This window comes from Moschus berezovskii, chromosome 1 (assembly GCF_049115385.1).
Source record: "Moschus berezovskii isolate FMDL1 chromosome 1, NW_MosBer_1.0, whole genome shotgun sequence".
NCBI lineage: Eukaryota > Metazoa > Chordata > Mammalia > Artiodactyla > Moschidae > Moschus > Moschus berezovskii.
Genome location: NC_142460.1, coordinates 1269506 through 1292308, shown reverse-complemented (window position 1 = coordinate 1292308; position 22803 = coordinate 1269506). Strand labels below are relative to the sequence as shown.

Here is a 22803-nt window from a genome sequence, read left to right as displayed (position 1 = left end):
TTCACTCCTCAGGGAGGATCCCAGGTACAGCAGGGTGTGCCTTGTGGGAACGGCTGGTCTCCCTTAGTCATCAACAACTCGTCTCCAAGACTAGAGGACCAGGTGTCCTGCAGCCTGGGGTCCCCCGGAGCCACAAGAAGGTCACACCACCATCCCCACCAAGGCTGTTCGGGCCCAGAGACAAGCTGGCAAGCGGAGGTTTTCCCACTCAGGCCCCGGGACCACACAGAGCTGGCGGGAGATGAACTCCCACCTTGGGGGTGGCTCACGGATGATTTGACTGAGAACAGCAAAATGGTTTGAAAAAGTGTTTTTTAACAGAATGGGTAGGACAAATAATGTGCCCCAGAGATGCAAGGTCCTGATCCTGGAACCCGAGAATGTTCCCAGGTGGAAGTGTTTACAGATCCCCAGGTGGAAGCGTTTGCAGATCCCCAGGTGGAAGCGTTTGCAGATCCCCAGGTGGAAGCGTTTGCAGATGTGAAGAGATTGAGGCTGGAGGTGCACGACGATCCCGGATCACCCAGACAGGCCTAAACAACCTCACGTATGGAGAAACAAGGGTCCAGCTATGGGAGAAGCAAGGGGAGGTTTGAGACATGGACAGGAGGCGGACGCGGCCACACGCCAAGGGACACCGCCAGGGACCTGGGAAGCCAGGAGAGGCGGGAGGCCCCACCCCCAGTGTCTTTCCAGGGAGCACAGCCCTGTGACACCCTGACTGCTGGCTTCCTGGCTGCAGGGGATGACGGTCTGCTGCTTCATGTCCCCATCAGGGACGCTTCGTTTCGGCAGTCCCAAGACGAGTGCAGGTTCCTGTCAGTGGAGTCATCAGGTTATACTCTGGTGTTTCGCTTCTTTCACGCAACACAATATTCTGCTGACTTTCAAAATTTATTTGTTGATGTGGCTGCGTTAAGTCTTAGTTGCAGCATGTAGGATCTACATTCCATCATGCGGGATTATTCATTGCCGCACTCAGACTCTCCAGTTGTGGCTGCAGGCTCAGGAGTCGTGCGCTTGGACTTAGTTGCTTCTCAGCATGAGAGCTTGTTAGCTCTCCCACCAGGGATCGAACCTGCGTCCCCTTCATTGCAAGGCAGATTCTTAACCACCGGATCCCCGGGAAAGTCCCTTTTTTAACAAATCAGTTCAGTTCAGTTGCTCAGTCGTATCCGACTCTTTGCAACCCCATGGACTGCAGCACACCAGGCTTCTCTGTCCTTCACCAACTCCCGGAGCTTGCTCAGACTTATGTCCATCGAGTCAGTGATGCCATCCATTTCATCCTCTGTCGTCCCCTTCTCCTCCCGCCTTCAATCTTTCCTAGGATCAGGGTGTTTTCCAAATGTCAGTTCTTCGCATCAGGTGGCCAAAGTATTGGAGTTTCAATTTCAGCATCAGTCCTTCCAGTGTATATTCAGGACTGATTTCCTTTAGGATTGACTGGTTTGATATTCTTGCAATCCAAGAGACTCTCAAGAGTCTTCTCCAGCACCACAGTTCAAAAGCATCAATTCTTTGGCGATCAGCTTTCTTCACAGTCCAACTCTCACATCCATACATGACCACTGGAAAAACCATAGCCTTGACTAGACAGACCTTTGTTGGTAATGTCTCTGCTTTTTAATATGCTGTCTAGGTTGGTCATAACTTTCCTTCCAAGGAGTAAGCGTCTTTTAACTTCATGGCTGTAGTCACCATCTGCAGTGACTTTGGAGCCCCAAAAATAAAGTCTCTCACTGTTTCCATTGTTTCCCTATCTATTTGCCATGAAGTGATGGGACCGGATGCCATGATCTTCTTTTTCTGAATGTTGAGTTTTTTTAACAAATAGTTAAAATCTTTTTTTGGCTGTGCTGGGTCTTCGTTGCTGTTGGGGCTTTCCTCTGGTTGTGGAGAGTGCAGGCTCCTCTCGTTGTGATGTGCAGGCCTCTCACTGTGCTGACTTCTCTTGTTCCAGAGCCTGGCCTCTAGGTTGCGGGCTTCAGTAGTTGCAGCTCCCGGGCTCAGGCTCAGTAACTGCAACATGCGGGCTGCATTGCTCCATGGCACATGGGATCTTCCTGGATCAGGATCAAATTCGTATCTCCTGCATTGGCAGGTGGATTCTTTACTGCCTGAGCCTCCAGGGAAGCCCAGACACAAACATTTCTGAACACAGAGGCTGATCCTTACAGATCACCATTATGAACTGGTCACTGTTCTCGGCATTTCACCTGTATTCGTTCAGTTTAGGTCTCGTGACTTAACCTCTGTGCTTCTACGAGACAGAAAGAAACTCACCACTCTGTTGTGTGAGCCGCGGATATTCTGGGTGTGGGCTGCTCACAGGGGTACTTAGGCAGGAGGAGGGGGCAGCTCTGGAGCAAGGGGGCCAAGGCCGGGGTGTGGGCAGCAGGTCCCTTCTGGAGGCTGCGGGGAGGGTCTGTCCCAGGCTCCTAGCTTCTGGAGGTCTCGTGGGGTGTAGGAGCATCACTGTGACCTCTGCCCCCATAGTCACACAGTGTCCTCCCTCTGTGTGTCTCCACGTCACCCCCTTTTATAAGGAGCCAGGCCATTGTCTTAGGGCTAATCCAATGACCGCATCTTAATTAACTGCATGAGAGGCCCTTGGACTGCAAGGAGGTCCAGCCAGTCCATTCTAGAGGAGATCAATCCTGGGTGTTCATTGGAAGGACTGATGCTGAAGCTGAAACTCCAATACTTTGGCCACCTCATGCGACGAGTTGACTCACTGGAAAAGACTCTGATGCTGGGAGGGATTGGGGGTGGGAGGAGACGGGGACGACAGAGAATGAGATGGCTGGATGGCATCGCCGACTCGATGGACATGAGTTTGAGTGAACTCTGGGAGTTGGTGATGGACGGGGAGGCCTGGCGTGCTGCGATTCATGGGGTCACAAAGGGTCGGACACGACTGAGTGACTGAACTGAACTGAACTGACTGAGAACAACCTTATTCCAGATAAGGTCACATTCCGAGGTGCTGGGTTAGGACTTCAGCATGGATTTGGAGGGGACTCAGTCAGCCCCCAGCAGCCCCTGACACAGCCTCCCAGTGTTGGGACAGCTCCACCCTGACAAGCGTTGGGCCCAGCAGAAAGCGGAGTCAGGACCCGGCTCAGGCTGGGTTGGAATGCTGACTGCAGGCTCCTTGGGCGGGTCGCCCTGATTTCCAGTCTATAAGAAGGAGATGAGATCAACACTACAGGTTGGAATCAAGTCAAATGTGACCAGGCCTGCCCAGTGTCACGGTCGGTCTCAGCGTGGTAATAGCTCTCCCCTCTCCCTCTCTCTTGACCCTCTTCCCTGTCTCCACCTCCTCCGGGCTCTGCCTCATGGGACACGGCTTCTTGCTCACATGCACTCGTTTCCCAGGACTTGCACACCCTTGAGACTTACATCAACTTGTCAGTGTGCGATGGGACTGAATCTGGACTCTTCTGGGAGAAGTTCCAAAAGTTATTTGAGAACAGATTTTTAAAACTCAGTCGAGAGCCTGATCCTCCCTGTATCTATTCCTGAGACTATCTATTTCCCTCTTCCACCCATTATTGAGAAATGGGATCCCAGGAACCCGGAAGGTCTCCAACCAATCAGCATGGATTAAGTTCTTTGGAAAGCATGCTTTGACATAATTTACCAAGAGCAATAATTTGTGTGGAGCTGTCACCTGCAATCACTGTTCCTCTGAACAAAGGGACTCCTCAGGGGTGAAGAGCTGGCTGATGAGAGAGCTCTGTGGTTGACTGCTAGCACTAGTGAAACAGTTATGTTTCTTTCTGCAGGGCTTCTCAGAGCCTTTAATATGCTAATGAGCATCGAGACTCTCTGTGAAAGTGAAAAAGTTAGTCGCTCATTTATGTCCACCTCTTTGGGATCCCATGGACAGAGGAACTTGGCAGGCTACAACCCATGGGATTCTCCAGGCAAGAATACTGGAGTGGGTTGCATTCGCTTCTTCAGGGGATCTTCCTGACCCAGGGATCAAACCCAGGTCTCCCACATTGTAGGCAGATTCTTTACTGTCTGAGCCACAAGGAAGCTGGCTCAAGACTCTATATATCAGCTATAATTCAGTTCTCCTGCAAGTGATAGAAACCCCAGATGCCAATGGCTCCATTCAAGTTAGAGGAGTTTATTTCTCTCTCACCGAATCACAGTGCAGAGGCCAGCAGTTCCATCATCAGCAGAAACTCAACACCTTTCTAACTTGCCGCTCTTGCATTCTCAACACAGGCTTCTACCTCATGATCCCAGAGGGCTGCTGATGCACCAGCCATTAAGTATAGGTTCCAGTGGGCAGAGAGAAGGAGATAAAGAAGGGTGCCCTCTTCCCTTTGTCATACTTCCACTTGGGGCTTATTGGTTGATCCATCTGCCAACACAACAGTGCAATTTTGGGGGAATTTGAAAAAGGCAATCCCTCTACCAAACACAGCCCTGAGGACACACAGCTTGACAAGGTCATAGTGCCTTTGTGCAAACTGGAAAAATGGTGAATTAGTCCATCACTGTCCTTTCTCGAGGCAGACCTGGGACACAGCCCTGTGCTGGGGACCCTCTAGGTTAAGCAGAGGGTATGTTCTCTAGGCCCACCATCTCTGCTCCAAACTCTCACACTGGGCACAGCTGGCATTAGTCAGCATGGGAGGCTGCCCTGCCCCCTGACCTGAATATGGGAACACGGCCAATCTTAGCTACAAGGAAGGCTGGGAAGTGGAATATTTACTCAGTGGTCACAGGCTCAGCTTAAAATAGGGGTGTTGTTCCAAAGAAGTCCTAAGGAAGAAAAAAGTAGGGTGCTGGTTTGAGTCTCTGCCACACCCTCACCCCAGGAACCCTTTAAAATGAAACCCCAAATGACAGCCGGCTCAGGACACTGGGGTCCCAGAGGGCAAGCTGGTGGAGTACCGTGGGTCCAAACCCATGGTCATTCCACACAGCTGATGGACCTTCCCTGCTGGGGGAGTGGACATGGGTCACGCTTGGCAGTGCCCAGCAGGAAGGGGTCTTCCTGGGCTGTGGTTGCCTCGTCTCATTACGCACATCCTGGGAGGAGACCAAGCCCACCTCCCAACCTCTGGACCAGAGCAGCAGTTACTCCCCCATCAACCCAGGCAGCTAGGGTGCAGGCCTCGGACACGCTTGGAGAAAGAGACCAGGACCAGGACCTGGGCCACCAGGAGGGAGGGGGATGTGGAGCTTCTGCACAGGGGCTGGCTGGCATGCAGAGGGCAGTGCCGCCCACCTACTCATGGCAGCAGCATGGCTGCCTCCCCATCCCTGGCATGACCAGCTGTGGGTGGGTGGCCAGCCTGAGCCTGCCTCTGGCTTCCTGGCTGCCAGTTAGGCCCCCAGGTGGTCCCCCTTCTGAACAAGCCCTGGACTGTGTGGGTCACAGCAGGAGCCCTGAGGTGGCGTGTCCCCTCCACCACCACTGCCAGGGATGGCTGGGTTTCCATCCTGCCCACGTTCTCTGTCACAGCTGAGCGCAGGGTGAGTTCCAGGAGAACGCACACTTCCTGGAGCCAAGCCAGTCGGAGAAGGAAGCAGCTGAGCTCCATGTCAGTCTGGGAGGGGCTGGGAGGACTCCTGCCCCTGTTAACACAGAAATACCATCTTCAGCAGAAATACCTTCCCAAATATTCATTGGAAGGACTGATGTTGAAGTTGAAGCACCAGTACTTGGGCCACCTGATGCAGAGCCAACGCATTGGAAAAGACCCTGATGGGAAAGATCAAAGGCAGGAAGAAAAGGGGATGACAGAGGATGAGATGGTTGGATGGCATCACCAACTCAGTGGACCTGAGTTTGAGCAAGCTCTGGGGGATAGTGATGGACAGGGAAGCCTGGCGCGCTGCTGTCCGTGGGGTCGCGAGGAGTCGGACACGACTGAGCGACTGTCCGCGGTACTTCATTCATTAGAACACTGGGGTGGCACACGCGCCTCCACATGGACACAGAGGCATGCCGGCTAGCATGATTTATCTGCCAAATTGGTCAGTATCAAGAGAGAAGCAGTGGAGAGGGGTGCTGGGCATCCTCGCCCCCTTCCCAGGAGGCGGGCCTCTGCCAGCTCCAGACCAGGGGAAATCAAACTCGGGCAATCCCTGGGGAAGGTGGCCTGACAGCAAGGGCCTTAAAATGCTCCCTCCCGCACCAGCTAACACTGAGCTCCCACCAAGGATCAGGTACTGGGGCTTCCTTGCCCATGGGAGGAGTCGTACAAGAAATAAAACACCTGGAGAGGGCTAGAGACCAACAGAAGACAGATAAAAAGTACAGTGTGTACACATGGACGAGAATTCAGACTTGGAACATCCTGACATGCGCATGAACCTGCAGGACGTGATGCTGAGTGAAGTACGCTGGTCACAGAAGGACAAACACCGAATGGTCCCACCCACAGAGGCCCCTGGAGGAGTCAGCCTCCCAGAGACAGGAGGTGAGAATAGTGGGGGCCGGGGGCAGAGTCGGGGTGATGGGAAATGAAATAAACCGTGCACTCCTGGTAAATGTTATGATATGTGTAGTTTGCCACAATTTCACAAAGAAAAGAAAATCAAGGAAAGGGTTGAAGAGCCCCAGGGGGCAGAATGGCCACACATCCCAACAGATGGGTGGGACTGCCCAGTAGACGGCAAGGGAAGAGCCCAGCAGGCCGAAGGCACAGCCGGTGCAAAGACCCTGGGGTGGGAGAAGCTCTCCAAGTCAGGGGAGGGGCTGGGGCACCAGGTTCAGAGCTGAGTCGGAGGGTGGTCCCTCTGTGGAGGCAGCCTGGTCGTTTCCCGCCCAGCACACTGACTCCTGCAGGAGCATACTTGCCCTGCTCTGCATAGCACACCCAGCTTCCATCACCATGCTGCCAGGATGGCCGGCATGGAAGTCCCCTGCCTGTCTGCTGTCTCCGTCAGATCACCAGCATCTCAGGCAGGGCTGGGCCTCCTGCGGCCTCAGAGAAGGCAGTGCGTGGCCGGGTGCACTCTTGACAGGCGGAGGGTAAGTTACCAAGTCGGGAGGGAGAAGGGACGGGGGACAGAGCTGCCTTGTGACGTGTCCCTCATGGCCTAGTCAGGCTCAAGACGGTCAAAGGTAAGCTTCACACCCTGGATGAGGCAGGTGTCCACTAGAGGAGTGAGGTCCCTGGCAAGATGGGTCATGGGCACCCCAGCCCTTTCGGTGCCTTTCTGGGGCCCAACACCAACATGGGGGAAGGCTAGTGGCTGGGTCCAGAACCAGCATCAAGATTAACGTGACTCACTCTTCTCCTGGGTCCATGGTGCCCGACACTGTGGAGGAGGGGAGGCCCCATGAGGGCACAGCACGGAGGAGCACAGGGGCAGGGGCCACTCCGGTGGGTACCCCCAGCGGCACCAGGCAATGGGGATGCCCATCTGCTCATGCTTCCCATGTCCAGCAGCCACCCTGACCCAAGGCGCAGCTCCCAGCGTCTGCGTCCCCTGCCCATGTGTGTTGGGAGGTGGATGCTATGCCTGGAACCACTGCATGTGGCCTGGGCTTCCTTACACATGGGACCCAAGGGCGCGTGGCCTGAGAGGTAGATACCCAGGAGGACGAAGGCCACGTTTGTTCTGACCTCGGACCCCAGCGACACAACTGTTGCCTCCTATCCTGACGTCAAGACAGCACCAGACCTCACCCACTTCCCAGAGAGGGCGACCTGCTTGGAGGATGAAGTTCTAGAAGAGCATCAGGACCTGGAAATACTGTTGTGTCCACTGGGAAACTCACCTGCTAACATCCCAGTTCAAAGAGCCAGGATCTAATGGCTTTAGGTCACTCGACAGTAAGGGGGAGATCATCAGACAGCACCTTCAAAGCTGAATAAAAACGATTTCTAGCACAGTTTTTCCCCTTCTCGATTCTCACATTTAATTCCTGGCCTCTGGTGCAAAGAGCTCGCTGTGCATGCCGCCCACCCCCTTAATTTGGCCAAGGCCCCACCTCATCTGAGACTGGCTGGTCCTTAGGACATGCTCACTCCTAATGCCCTCCCTCCTGGGCATCCTTCCTGGGGTGTGCGCCTTTGGAAACAATCCTTGAAAAATAGTGCTTTCTACATTCCTCATTTACCTAAATGGGATGGTGAAATGGGTCTGGTTCTACTTCCTTTCTTTCCATTCAAACTGATCTTAAAATCTTGTTTTCAGTACGTTTGGAGGCTCACTTCCATTTCGGATGTAGAAGCCACGAGAACACTACTCACAGCCTATCAACAAGGAAAAGTGAAGGATCTACAAGATCTTTAACTCTTCCTGAGCTCAGAGAGCTGAGGCTGCAAGGCGACCAGGTGACTGAATTCTGAAGAGGGACAAGCCCCTCCAAGTCAGGTGAGGGTGGGGCACAGACTCGGGAGGGGGCAGATGCAAAGGAGGCAGCCCGGCCTTTGAGGACCACCCCCTGACTCGGGGGTGAGCATTATCTCACAGGAGTGCAGGACGGGACTGGAGAGAACCCCCAACCCCCGGGGTGAGCCGGCATGAAAGCCCACCCACCACCCCGACCCTTCCCTCCTTTGAAGCAAAAACCTCAATCTAATGGGGGAGGAAACTGGCCCCCCACCCCAGACAACCTGGGTGAAGACTGCTGCTTCTGGGTAGGAGTGGGTAACCTTTCGGCCCCAGGCACGCGGGCCCCAGGCCCCCACCCTAATACACGGCAGAGGCTGCGGCAGAGGCAGGAGAGACCAGACCACTGGCCAGGCTGACCCTGGAGGCCCAGGACACAGGACTTGCTCAAGATCAGAACATCTTCCTCCACCCAGGGTGGGGGGCCGAGAGCAGAGACACCCCCACCCCAGGGTGGGGACAGGTGCACAGGACCAACTGAAAGCTGGAGGCAGGGCAGGAACACAGAGGGAGACTTTCTGGCAGGACGAATCTGAAGGCCACGAAAGCCACGCTGAAACTAAACCCCACACCCAGCTCGCCGGCTCAGCAGACGGACTCAGCCCCACACCGCGGGCCAGCTGGAGGGTATGTCCACTTCCGGGGCCCAGGACTCTTGGCTTTGACCTCTGTTGTGCTATAGAAAGCATCTGGCATTTGGTCAGGAGTCATGAGATACAGCGAAGAGAAAACCACCCATCCTCAGAACCAGACCTGAGAGTATCCGCCTGCCACTCATTGTCCATCCCTGAGTCCATCAGCTGCACGGCTGCTCCACTCGGCAGGGACCCCAGGGTGCTTCTGTGACTCTTGCTGCCACAGCACCCACATGCATCGCTGCCGGTTCCACATGACCCTGTAGGAACCTTCTGGTGGAGCCTGTAGGATGACAGAGTCCAGCTTCATCTCCTTGGGGACCACTAGGTTCCATGACAACTGCCCCAGCAATGCTCCCACCAGCAGCAGCCAACAGTAGGGCCACCTGCTAACAGTAGGGCCGGATAAAGGGTCTCCATGTATGTGTCAGATGAGGCCAAGGCCCAGAACATCTTCATGCACTTGTTGGCCGCATGGCTTTTCTTTTCAGGGAACTATTATGATCCTCTGCCATTTTCTCCTGATTTCCAACATTCTCCTTTAACCCTAAATGTGAACTCCTTGCCAGCTTTAGCATTAAAAAGAGAGAGGGAGGTTTCCTCCCAGATGGTCACCTGTTCACAGTCCAGGCTCTCCTCCTCCTGATGTGGCTGCATCTTCCAGGGCTTCCACTGATGACTCACACGTATCTCGTAGGTCTTCTTCACCCTGAGTAGCTATGATCAGCTCCCATGTTACCTTCGGCTGGCTTCACGCCCCCACCCCCAGGACCCCTGCATCTGGCTTGGCCCTGGCCCCGCTAGGGCTGGCTCTGATCAAAGCCACCCTGGTTCCCATCCAGTGTCCTCCACACTCAGCTCCTCCTCTAAACTCCTTCCGAGGGCCCTCTGGCTTCACTTCCTGCAACATTTCCTCCAGCTCTATGGCTGTCCTCCTGCCAACAGACCTCTCTGGCTGGAAAACTCAGGTCTGCACTCAGTGTACACTGCTGACGGCTTCGCCTCTTATCTCTGACACCGACTGATCGTGGTGTTAATGTTGGAAGAAAACTGAGTTAACATGAAGCAAAATGTGTTTACAATATACCTGATTTTTTTCTACCAACCATTTTCTAAAGATGTGTAAGAAACTAAAGCCACTAATTTCATTAAAATGTTCCTTTTCAGAGATACTGGAATAAAAGAATTCCTGCTTTATCCCTGTATATTAAACCCATCTCTGGCTTTTACAGATTGCATTTTTTTTTAAATGTATCTTTTCTCCTCCATTTATTTAATTTTTTGGCTTCACCTGGTGTGGCTTGTGCGATTTTAGTTTCCTGACCAGGGATGGAGTCTGGACCCTGGGCAGTGAAAGCACTGAATCCTAACCACCGGGACCCCCAGGGATTCCCCCCAGGCCCCAGTTTGGGGTTGTTTCAACAGTGATACAAAAAGTGGGAGCACTTGTATGAGACAATGCCTCAGTACCATTTGTATGCAAATTACTCACCAAATCATTTAGTTAAGAAACACTAATTAGTTATTTTTAGACCAATTAGAGATGAGACAGACCGGGACCCTGCTTTGCTAAGGCCAGACCTGGGCCTGGGGGTCAGTGTGATGAGCAGAGTGGTCATTGGAAGCTGGCCGTAGGCTGAGACGCCTGCCTCCTAGGCCGGCAATCATTAAGCGATAGCTCTACTGTTTAACAAATTTTAGTTTAAAAATGGTACAGAGATCTTAAGTCTTAGTGAAAATAAGAGGGTTTGTCTGTAAAATGGCAAAAATAATTTGTGCTAAGAATTTCTTCTTAGAGGGTATAGAGCACAGTACGTGGGCTAAACATAATACACATTATTGAGGACATCTGCAGAATGCAGCAGAACGCAAAACACTGAACATGTGGCCCCAGTACAGTTATTTTCAGGATTTGCCAGGTCACTGCTTTTGAACATTTTGTTTATTTCTGGCCGTGCTGGGTCTTTGTTGCTGTGCTCAGGCTTTCTCTATTAACAGCTGCAGCGCAGCCTTGTCATCACAGTGGGTCCTGCTGCAGCATGGGCCCTGGGCACACGGGCTTAGCTGCTCCTCGCCATGCGCAATCCTCCTGAACCAGAGATCCATTCCAGGTCCCCTGCTTTGGTAGGCGGATCCTTAACCACTGGACCACTGGGGCAATCCCCAGATTGTTATTTACTAGTTTCTCTTCTGAGAGAATATTATTAGTCAAGTATTACTTTGAGCTACACTATATCTTATAAACCAGTTTCTTCTTGTTATGAATGAAGCACTTGGGGGCTGAAGGCTGGGCCAAGGTCTCGCTGGGTGAAATTTCATGCCCACCCTCTCGCCTCTGACCTAAAGGAGTTGGAGACAGAACAGGGTGACTGTCTTCTGTCAAATCAATGAGAACCGTGTCTTAAAACAACACACTTCACCGCTGTCATTCCTCACTCCAGCCAAGTCCACAATTTTATATGCACTTAAAAAAATACTTTAGTCTGCAAACTTAAGCCTCTACGTATAAACAGTTTGGCAATTAAAACTCCCTGACAGTGGATTAATGGACTGTTCAGTGCAACCAGGAATTTCTTGGCAGGAAATTTCACATTATGAACTACAAAAGGTAATACCTTACCGATAAATTGTTTTCTTCTCATCACTATCAGAATAATTAGATTTATGGTGAACTACAATAAAAAACAAACTGAAGCTTCCCATTTTTTTTTTTTTTTTCCCTAGAAAACCAGTGACTACCTCAAGAAACTTAGAAAACATTCTTGAAGATGCAAATGGGCCTGAGTGCTCCAGGGTGGTGCAATCCTAATTTTTTAGAATCTGTGGGGGGGTCACAACAAACCCCAAGTGTCACCAGCAAACATGTCAACATCTGAATGTTGTCCTTAAAATGGAAAAGCATCTGTGGTGACATGAGTTTTAGAAAATAAAACGTCCATGAAGCATGTTTGTTTTTAATTTTTTTGTTTTGATAAATCAGTTGCTTCACAAAAATCCCTTTCAAAGACAACAATCCAAGAAAACATTGTTACAGCATTCACATTTAAAGATTGTCAGTTCACAGACCAGACAGAACTAAACTAGGGGAGGGTGGCGGGGTTTTTTTTTCTGTCCCTAACTGCCAGAGGCGGGCCGTTCTCACTTTCCCGGGATGTCTGAGCTTGTCTGAAAGAGAGGTGTTCCCCCACTTTCTTGCCCGGTAAGAGTCGGGTCAGGTCGTGGGCAGGTCTGGGACTCAGGCCACGGCGGCTCCAGCATCAGGGCCCGGTATTCTTTGAGCAAGCTGGGGCCGTGGCCCACCGTATGTTGCACGCTGAACAAACGCTTACACTGTTTTATTTCTGGAATCAGAACATGAAAGCTGCGTTATTGCACCAGCTGGAGTGTGGCTAGACGTGGCCCAGACATCTGCTACCCGCTCAAGAGCTGAATAACAGGTAGCACAACACGTTCAACCTGGGTTGCAAGACCACAGTCAAAATCATCCTTCAGGGAAAAGAATTTAACAAGAGCAAATTCCTTTAAGATGAGAGCTCAGCAGGGTTGTGCTCTCACAGATGCTCTTAAAACCCCAGGAGTTGGAAAATGAGTCTTTATTAGGTGCCAGCTAACTACCAATGCCCCAGACAGTGGCTTATGAGCCAAAATAGTCTGCCTGTTGGGTTAAGATCCCATTAATCCCATTTGAAACGCCCCCTCTCGAATGATCTTTATCCTAGTCCTCCGAATGTAGCAACCAGGACGCAGACTTCAGCAGCAGGGAGCAGGGACTGAGACCCCAGGCACCAACTGCCAGACCCCAACATGGCCCTGATGTGGCCCCATGTCCACGCTGCTGCAGCCTGTGCAGCCCGAGCCCTGCACCCCAGCTCCAGGGAACAAGATTTCTGCTTGGGGAAACTGACCTGGAGTGACCACACATTGTGGTCACCAATCTGAACCTGAGGTCAGAGGGACAGAGGGAGGCGAGGGAGGGTGGCTGGCCAGCTTCCACAGGGTCTCGTCTTAAATCCTAACTTTGTTGGACTTAAAACAATCTTTCAAACTGGTATCACTGAAAAGATGTGACTTAAAATATATAAAATTGTTTAAAAGGAACACAATAGCTGCTTAAAAATGTTATTTTCTCCCCCAAAAGAGAGTCAAGTTTTTCTTTCAAATCTCTGAATTATTTTAAAAGAAATTCCTCAGTATTTCTTGCTTCCTTCTAAGTTATCCAGGAGGTACTCTCCTATGACTAACTTTAATTATTAATAATTTGGGAAGAAAAAGTCAGTTCCAGAAAAAAAAATCTGCACTTGCTCGAAACTCTCCTGGGTAGCCTTGGTCCACAACCAATTACTGTCGTTGCTTTTCAGGAACTGATGACCATTAGGCTGTCCTTCAGGGCTTCAGGCGTCCCACTGATGGTGATGCAGAGACATCTTCTGTGAAACCAGGTCTTGTTTCCTTTCTGAGAAGAAGCCTCACTTGAAACAGGCGGATGCGAATCCAAACCCAGGGAAACAAACCCAGGCTGCTCTGTGGTCCGTCTGGTCACCAGGAGCCAGTCCCACCGTTATCCAGACGTGATGTGATCAGGTCGGAGGAAGAACCACTGACCGGGTGATGACGAGCAGCCGCCACCCCACCCCCAGGCCCTGCTGGTTCCTGTCCATCCTGCAGTGGACATGCACTAATCGTGGAATAAAGCCGAGGGTCTGCTCTTTGCCTGCTCTGAGCCAACAGGATGGACACCTGATAGTGGTTTATGACACACGTTCAATGCATAACATACGCTGACCAAAAGCTCCTAAGACAACGCCCAGCTAACATGGCACATCACCACTTAACTGTGGTCAAACTTAAATTAGACGGAAATAGCCAGCAAAAGCTTTTAACTGACCGCTGGCTACCACTTCTTAACTTATTTAAGCCCTACTTAGCAAATACCTTGAGACGTACATTTAGATCAAGTGTAAATTGCAATCTGAGCAACATATTGACTAAAATTTGAAGATATCAAAATTTCATTAAACAGATGTTTCTTTTCTAGTAGAAAATGTGAATTACTACCCTGGGAGAGCAGAGAACCAGAATGCTAGCTAACTGGGGGCAGGTTCATCAAATTTGGCCAATTCAGAACATTCCAAATTGAGATAGTCAATAAGTGTGTACTGTTTCTCCTCTAGAATTTACCCTTGACATAGTCATAATCCAATTCATAAGGAATTTATAAAAATAGCTTTTTATCCAATAATTCCAGCAAGGTAAAAATAGGAGTTTCTTTTCATATATAGCAAATGACACAGGCTCACGGAACATGAGAACGGAACCACATTTGAGTCGCCAAACATTCACCACAGGTCACACGCGGTTTATTGTGCTGTCATCCGCCTCGCACGGGCGGTCTCCAGGTGCAGAGGCTTCTTCCTAATCCTGGGGCTGACAAGTAAACCAGCCCCCTGAGACCTGCCTTAACCACAGAACGAAATTAAAACTGCATAATTGTTCAGAAAGTGGCAGCACTAGTCCTTAATCTAATTAGGGGCTCATGGGGTGGGGGGGAGGTGTTTGTCATTCATCACATTTTTAGCGTTAAACCTTTAAAGAATCTCCTTAAAAACACAGGCACACACACGCGCACACACACGTGCACACACGCGCACACACACACCTTGAAAGAAGAAGTCGCTGCACCGGCAAAGACGCCCTGGAAGCTTACTATGAAATACAAAAGTGCACTCTTCTATGCCTACATATAAAACATATTAGAAATAAAACTGTGTAAAATGTTTGCTGTGCAAACTATAAAAAGGGGGGCCGGCGGCCGGGCCCTACTGCAGGGAGTCGCTGTTCTCCAGGACCAGCCCACCCAGGGGGCCGGGCGCCAGCGCCGCCCCGCCATCCCCCGTGCTGTCCACCGAGTCGTCCTCACTCTGCTCGGCCATCATCACCTGCTGCACCGCCAGCGTGGCCCCGTCCGACGACAGGGACTGCAGGCTGTCCACGTTCATGCTCACGGGCGCGGTGATGGTCACAACGGCCCCTGCAGCACAAAGCGGCGTCAGCACGCCGTCGGGGTTCAGCCCGCTGGCTCCCCCCGACTGTTTCTGGGACCATCCGCAGGGATTTAAGGAATGTCTCTAGGGTCGTCCCAGACCCTGCAAAGCTAAGCTCTCTGTCTAGAGAGGGTCTGAGGGTCAGGATGGTAAACGGGTGGAAAGCAAGTGTCACACAGAGGACCAGGGGAGAGGCCACAGGGGACAGGCAGGGGTTGGGGTACGGAGGTCAGAGGACGGCAGGCCAGTCCACGCGGGAAAGCGAGCACCTGAGACACGCTCCTCGTGCTGCAGCCCAGCTGGGGGGACAAGAAACTGCCAGGGACCCGCGAGTGGGACACGGACTAGAGACGCTGGCCGTGAAGGCTCTGCGCCGCGAGATCGCACAGCTGCGTGAAGCCTGAGGGGCCATAAAGGGTGACATGCCAGGTGGCGGGCGCCTGACACACTCACACCCTGCACTGATGCAGGAGGGGCAGAGAGAGACGGCAGCCGCCTTGGGCGTCTGGCCGCGCACCCCACTCTCCTGGGCCCGCCTGTACCGCTGACGGGCACCTGGACCAGCACTGGCCTCACGGTCAGACGCAGCAAGACTGCTGCCTGCCCTTGGTTTACCGCCTCACCTGCACCCGCAGGACGGGGTCGCCCAGCCCGGTGCCCACCTTCAGACACAGTCAGCTCACTGGCGGCTGGCTGTGCTGCTCCCGAGGCGATGGAGTCGGGCCAAAACCTCTGGACGGGTCTGTTCTGAGCAGTTTTTTTCTTTGTTTTTGGAGTTTCTGAGCAACTAGAATCCAACATCGGCTGTAGGATTCGTCTTCTCGCATTGATGAACCTGCGTGAAGGAAATACTCATGTCAAAATGGCCTTTCCAAGGCCCCTGTGGCCTCAACGACAGGCCAGGTGCTTCACAAACTACATGAATGTGACCACATATTCCCTGCTGTAAGAAGCGCTTAAGAGTAACGCCAAGCATCTCGTCTAAACTTCCAGAGAACAGAGATGTTTTTAGAGTAATTCATTTGAATAAAGACAGACAGTCCCACAATGTCTTTTCTCCACTCTGATTTATCCACGTCTGTGAATTGGGTATTCATGATGACACAGATGACGCTGTTAAAACTGTGGATGTGAATGCCCTTCTCTAAGGAAGCAGCAGGTTAGATCAGCAGAACCAGGCACCCTGCAGCCTCCCGATACCCGAGGCCCGCAGGCGGTGCGTCTCTGAGAGCTCACCCAGTCAAGCGCTGAGTGTGGACAGATGTCCAGCTCTGAGGCTGCCTAACTGTGAAATACTAAGATTCAAAAACATCTCCAATTGCCTGAGGACATATTCTAATAATAAATATGAACAGGCGGACACCACAGAGCTTCGTTCAGAGACCGTCTCTGGTCCCTGCGGCTGAGCGTGAGCCGGACTGAAGGGTCACAACAGCCCCTCGGTGCACCACAGACCCCAGCATGACCTGGGAAGGAAGCCCGCTGCCATCTCTATGTCTGTCTGTCCTTCTCTGTCAAAGCTGCTGTGAGGCACGGGCGTGAGCTAATGATGGGTGTGTCCAAATTCACTCCAAAATACAATTTTTGCAAATGTGAAAAGAAAGAAAGTCACAAAAGGTAAAAATAGCCACTAGAAGATTTAGAAATTTTAAAATTTATAAAAGACATGTATTAAACTGTTAATAATTTTAAAATGAAAAGCTGAGGTCAAACCTTCTAGAAAAGAGAATTCTGTTAATAGCACAGAGGAGCAAGTTAGGAATGGCAGGGGCCCACAGACGAAGAGGCTGACAAGCCACCAGCCATCCGCACACCCAGAGACACTGGTCTGTCCTCCAACCCTCACCCTTCCGTCAGTCACTGAGCCAACACACAGTTTCTAAATGGGACGCTGTGAAGACAATGGGGACGATGACAGAGAAAGACCTGACAAAGCTCACAGCAACAGAACACTCAGAACCTTTCAACTCTTGTTAACACTCTGTTTAAAAGATCCAACAGGAAATAACCCAACATCATGGCTTATCATTGCCACTTAAGTCAAAAATAATAGCTCAAAGGCAAGATAGTGGAAATACATAATGCAGTGCCAAAGCATACCTCCGCCATGTATAACTGCACAAAATGGAAAATTTTTATTGTTTATATTGGAGTCTACTGACCTTCAAATTTAAATTTTAACAAAATGAAAACACAACAATGTTCACAAGTGGCAGAAACTGTGTCTTCTTTTACGCATGCCAATGTTATTAAGCTGAAATCATTTCCCACGTCTGAATGATAAGTAAAATAATAAGTAGTAACAATAAGTAAAAACGAAGTAAAAAAAAAGACTGAAAGTGCAACACAAGTGCACATTTAGACCCCAACACTGCTTAGTGACATCAGTGCCTCTAATTTAAGAGGAAACACGCGGTCAGGGTCCAAGTGTCCACAGTGACACGTGACACCGGAGCCACAACAGGGTGCTTCCTCTATAAAGTACACGTTTCCTTCTCAGGACCCCGTGGGCCTGTTGTGGGGGAGGACCACTGTGACTGGCCAGCTGGGGGGCTGCCTTGCCACATCACTGTTGAAAGGATACAGGGTTTCAAAAGGAGGGAGGGGGTGGGGGCCACCAGTGATCACGTGAACTCACCTCAGCTGTCCACGGCCCAGGGAAACTCATCCACAAAACATCATGGTTTAAGGGGGGTGGGGGGAGGCCCTGGAGAAATGCATTTCTGATTGAGCGAGTAGATCGTAGGGAAAAGTCCTCGGGCATCGGTCACAAAACTTAGGTGAAAGTGTGTGCAATTTATGCTTAAGTGGCCTGCCGCCAATTCCAGACTCTGATAACAGAGGAATGCGCATGTAATCACCCAAACTGCACTGTCCACTGGTGTCAGGATTTCCAGGAGTGCTGTTGAAGGTACAGTTTCAGGAAGTGGGTGCAACTTACCAGTTGTTAACTTGGAGTAGTGTCAAGTTTGTTTGAGCAGCAATCTGTTTTTTCTCATCTTCCGTTGGGTATGGATGCTGAAAATAAAAAGGAGTGTCACCGTGAACTTCAGTTTTTAAAAAGGAACTCAAGACCATCCTGGTAAAACAGAAGCACACCAATAACTGTCAGTAAAAACTGGTGTGAACAGTGCTTTTAGCTAAAACTTTAGTCTTATATTTCTTTTCCAGAAATGCCTAAAACAGAATGAAGCCTTTCTCCCAGTTGCCCAAGAACACAGGTGTCGCAGCAGCTGCTGGAAGCCCAGGCAGAAGTGTTGTCCAGACAGGAGTCTGGCTCACAGGCCACAGGGAAGGTAAGAGATAGAGGTAACAGCACTGGCAGTGGAGGGACTCCGGGGGCTCTGCCAGGCGCTGCTCTAAGCACCCAATACAACTTACAGTTTTTCTATCGGCTTCACAGGTGTCATTTCAGAACCATAAACTGTTTCATTTAAAGCAGATAAATGGCAGCGTTTTGACCCACAGCACGACAGATAATGTGATCACCCGCGTACATCCTACACAGGACTCCACTGATTCTGCACACTCACAGATGAGGAACCCGAGCAGGGCAGGGCACACCCTCCCCATCCTGGGCTGGTGGAACAGGAGGCGGCAGGAAGCGGCCCGGACAGGCTGCCCCAGGCCATCCCATCCAGGTGGCACATTCTGTTGCGGGAACTATGAGCAGGAAATGGACGGGGACGCACTGCGGTCACCTCACAGTGTCTGCTAGGCTAACAAGTGCTGTCGGCAGAGAACTCAGCTGGGCGCTGGGGAAGGGGTGTCTGCTATTTGTTCTTTCTTTCATGGATGACTGAGATACATCACTTAGAAAAAACAGAATTAAACCAAAAGTAAATACAGACACACCTAGGAAATACTGCAGGTTCAGTTCCACACCACCTCATTAAATCGAATACTGCAATAAAGTGGGTCACAAATTGTTTTGCTTCCAAAAATATATATGTTGTATTTACACTATACTGTAGTCCAGTAAGTGTGTAATAAGCATTATCGTCCAAAAAAAGTACACACCTTAATTAAAAGAAACTATTGCTAAAAATCACTAACCATCGCCTGAGGCATCAGTGAGTCATGATCTTTTCACAACAGTCACATCAAAAATGACTGAGCACAGATCATCCTAACAAATATAACGATGAAAGAGTTTGAAATAAATATTGCAAGAATTACCAAAACCTGACCCAGAGACACAGGTGAGCACATGCTGTCAGGAATAGCACCAACAGATCTGATTCACGCTGAGCTGCCACAAACCTTCAACTCGCAGAAATCACAACATCTGACAAGTGTGATATGCTTGTATCAAAATTCACAGAAGCACCAAAGGAAGGTAATTTCTATCTACAGGAATAATGTGTCCAGAGGTGACTATTGTCCGCATGGGGGACCAGAGAGACATCTACTCTAAAACCGACATGCACTCAAGGCCTTCATTTTGCACCGACCAGGACCTCAGAGAGTGGGCGGCGCCAGCAAAGAAGGAGCTTGGGAGTGTGTTTCAGTTCTTAAGTGAGCATCCTGTGTTGGAAAAGTCGCTGTGTATCTTGGGGACAACGGAACAGCAGCAGATTCATCTCAGCAGCTCTCCAGGGCCTCACACTGACTGACAGTAACTTTCTTACTTTCCAAAGGAGCGCACATGGAGGCAACTGAGAGCTTCTGGGAACAGAAATATTGTTATTGTCCTCTAAAAAGCTTGTAAGATAAAAAGGTGACAGGAAGCAAGTACACCAACCAGGAAAAAAAAGAGTAACAACTTCTGCCTAGAGTGTGAGGAAAACCACAAAGGGAGGATGATATTTACAGGAAACGAGGGCAAGAAGACATGGAAAATGTTTACATGGGAAAAAACTGGCATTTTAAAATGAACCTATGAGCAAGGTCTATTTTAGAAATGATTAATACCGTAAAGGAAACAACAGGAAAAAACCCAATTCCATTACATGTGTAACAGTCCAACCACCACATTACAGACGTGCTCACTAGCTGTAATAATCACAGAACATTTAGAACACGTACGATCTGCTTTCTCACCAGGCACCTACGCTTCCTAGTGCTTTGGGCCCTCACTCACTGTGTTAACTATTGCACAACCTTCCATCAAACCCATGGCCCTGATTCACACACCACCTCATTCCCCATTATCATAATGAACATCACTGTGACATTCTAGCCATGAAATCTCCATTTCCTTCTGACTCTTTCTAGGACCAGCTTCCCGAGGAGGCTGTACTGAGGCAGACAACAGTGTTCTCCTTCCACATGTGTGTGTGAGCTGCCCCCTCCCGCCGGGGCCCAGCACGCAGAGCCTGACTCCAGGCAGAGGAAAGAGGCTTAGCAGTGACCAGGGCCAAGCCCCAGGGGGACACGAGGTGACAATCAGGTGTTGGCCTTGGGGCTCCCAGTCAAGGGAGGACAAAGAAGATGCCAAGGAACAACCTTGGCCTTAGCCCAGGCGGCGGGCACCTCTGAGGGGAAAGGGGGACTGTGGAGACCTGAGGGCACCACGGTGCACTGCGCAGAGGCGAGCAGGCTGGGACAGTGAGGATGCGGCTGCAGGGGGTGATGATGGTCGTGATGCCAAGGGGCAGGTCAGGGCCCGCCGGCTCAGCTCAGGAGCAGCCAGGGGCAGGACTGTGGAAGGAAAACCTCATGGATGGAAATGCCTGGTGGAGAGGGGCTTCCTGCCAGCCTACCTGGCCTCCCACCCCTCTGGACGCCACAGGCAGCCTCCGCATCTGCCCACAAGCCCCCCTGCCCCCTCCTCCACCTGGATAGGCTGTAACTCAGTGGGAGAGCACTTTCCTGCCTCCACCCCCTTCTACCTCCCCCCACCCCCCGAAGGTCAGCCTATTCTTCCCAACCCAGCAGCTACACCACTGTCACCCCTGAAAACTACTTGGGGTCACCCCCTCTCCTGAGTCAGGGGCATGAGGACTGCAGCTTGGGTGGGTCATGAGCGAGTCTTCCCGTGAAATCAACAGACCAAGCTCCACTTCACAGTCAAAAGCCCATCTGCCGACGACTCTGCCCACAAGCTCAACGCCTCACCTCCCCTTTCAAATCCAGCAAACATGAAGTGTTGAAAGTGTTAGTTGCTCAGTCGTGTCTGACTCTTTGTAACCCCATGGACTGTAACTCTGCCTATGGAATTCTCCAGGCAAGAATACTGGAGTAGCTTGCCATTCTCTTCTCCAGGGGATCTTCCCAACCCAGGGATCGAACCTGGGTCTCCCACATTGCAGGCAGATTCTTTAGAGTCTGAGCCACCAGGGAAGCCCATAACATATATAAAACATAACTATTTTGCAAGGTTTTGCCCAAAAGCACCATTTCTCTGCCCGCTTCTCTAATCAGCCTCGCCTCCCCCAGGTACGTTTCACAGGCAGTTTCTCCCAAGCTCAGGCACCGTTAATATCGGCTGAACTCTTTCCCTCTCACTAGTGGTATCCCTGGTTGATGTCAGTTTTTTGAAGCCTGCCCTCCAATTCCGGGTAGCCCTCCCTCCTGTCTCATGGTCTATGCACTATGGACAGTCAACAAAACACCGATTCTTAAAACCTGGCCTACCAGCCCATGTAAGTCAATGTTTCCTAGACAATACGCAGAAAGACAGCATCTCGAAGCTGTGCTAACGGGGCAGTCACGTCTGTTCTCACCCCGATGTGCTGAAAGAGCCAGGACCGCATCACGTTGGTGGCATGCTTCGGCAGGACCCCCCTCTTGTTCTTAGATGAGCCGTCATCTTGATGCAAGATGCTGAGATCTTGGTTTAACTGTAACTGAAGCTTTTAAACAATTGAAAATAACATTAGACAGCACAGAACTTGATGGCATATCCAACTGGCTTATGACTGCAGGTGGCGAGAACAGCCAAGGCTCTTCTGGGTAAACAACTTATTTATAGTGGAGGCACAAGCACTTGGACTCCATATGGGTTAACTTTCTGAGGAGTCGGTCCCCGCATTGTAACTATTTACACTCGTGTCTCAGCTAGAGCGCGTGAGGCAGGTGGGACGGGCACTGAGAGTCACCCGCTCTGCAGACAGGTGAGCCCCTTCTTGTGCGTACCTGTCCTCATCTCGCTGCCTCTAGCAACAGACGTGACAACAGCCCATTTGCTAGCCTAAAAGCAACCAATGAGAAGGGACAGGGAAGCCAGAAGTGCCACTAACTACAGGAGCCAGGCCAGAACAGGAAGTGTGGACAGAAGGGCTGGTGGGCCCGGCAACCTCGGCTCCACAGCCATTTGAGACACGGCCTCCCTTACCCTGAGCAGGTACGAGATGCCTGTTAATTCCATCTTGGAAGAAAAAGGACGCATGTGTAACAGCCCTCAGATGGGGGTCCTGCCACATAAACACGAGGAGAGAGCCTGGGGCCCCGTGCCAACCCTGGGCCGCACCTCACTCCCAGATGCTGCACAGACGGGGCCGTGGTGTTCACCACCCAGACCAGGGACAAAACCACAGCCCACGTGGTGGCCTCCTCACTGGCACAGCAGGGCCTTGCTGCTGGGACCTGTGCTTTAACTCAGAACTTATGGATGAGGCAAACTTTATACATAAATATGCAGGAGCTTCTGCAGGTCAGTTTCAGTATCATATAGTCATTAACATAATTTATAGGATTTGGAAGTTCATTTTGGAGAGTGAAATATATTTTCATTATATTACCTGTACTTCCTCTGGATTTATATCATTTTGGATAAATGAACGCCAACATTTAAACAGAATTTATGA

The 22803-nt window shown here is 50.9% G+C and overlaps 1 protein-coding gene and 1 long non-coding RNA gene across 3 annotated transcripts in view; one reads left to right on the top strand and one right to left on the bottom strand.

Moving 5' to 3' along the window:
• The first annotated feature begins 2005 nt into the window (after positions 1-2005).
• LOC129548175 (uncharacterized) lies at positions 2006-11848 on the top strand. The gene is made up of 3 exons (XR_008684283.2): positions 2006-6452; positions 8179-8358; positions 11736-11848. It is a non-coding gene; the product is annotated as an uncharacterized LOC129548175 (long non-coding RNA).
• Positions 11849-11993: 145 nt separating this feature from the next.
• The window catches only part of PKNOX1 (PBX/knotted 1 homeobox 1), a 45400-nt gene continuing 34590 nt past the window's right edge, over positions 11994-22803 (bottom strand). For both annotated transcript variants that reach the window (XM_055414724.2, XM_055414732.2), the window contains exons 9-12: positions 21721-21849; positions 17994-18070; positions 15715-15887; positions 11994-15039 (exon numbers count right to left, since the gene is read on the bottom strand). In XM_055414724.2, the coding sequence (XP_055270699.1) occupies positions 14828-15039; positions 15715-15887; positions 17994-18070; positions 21721-21849 (591 nt within the window). In that variant the 3' untranslated portion in view covers positions 11994-14827. The remainder of the gene's footprint in view (positions 15040-15714; positions 15888-17993; positions 18071-21720; positions 21850-22803) is intronic.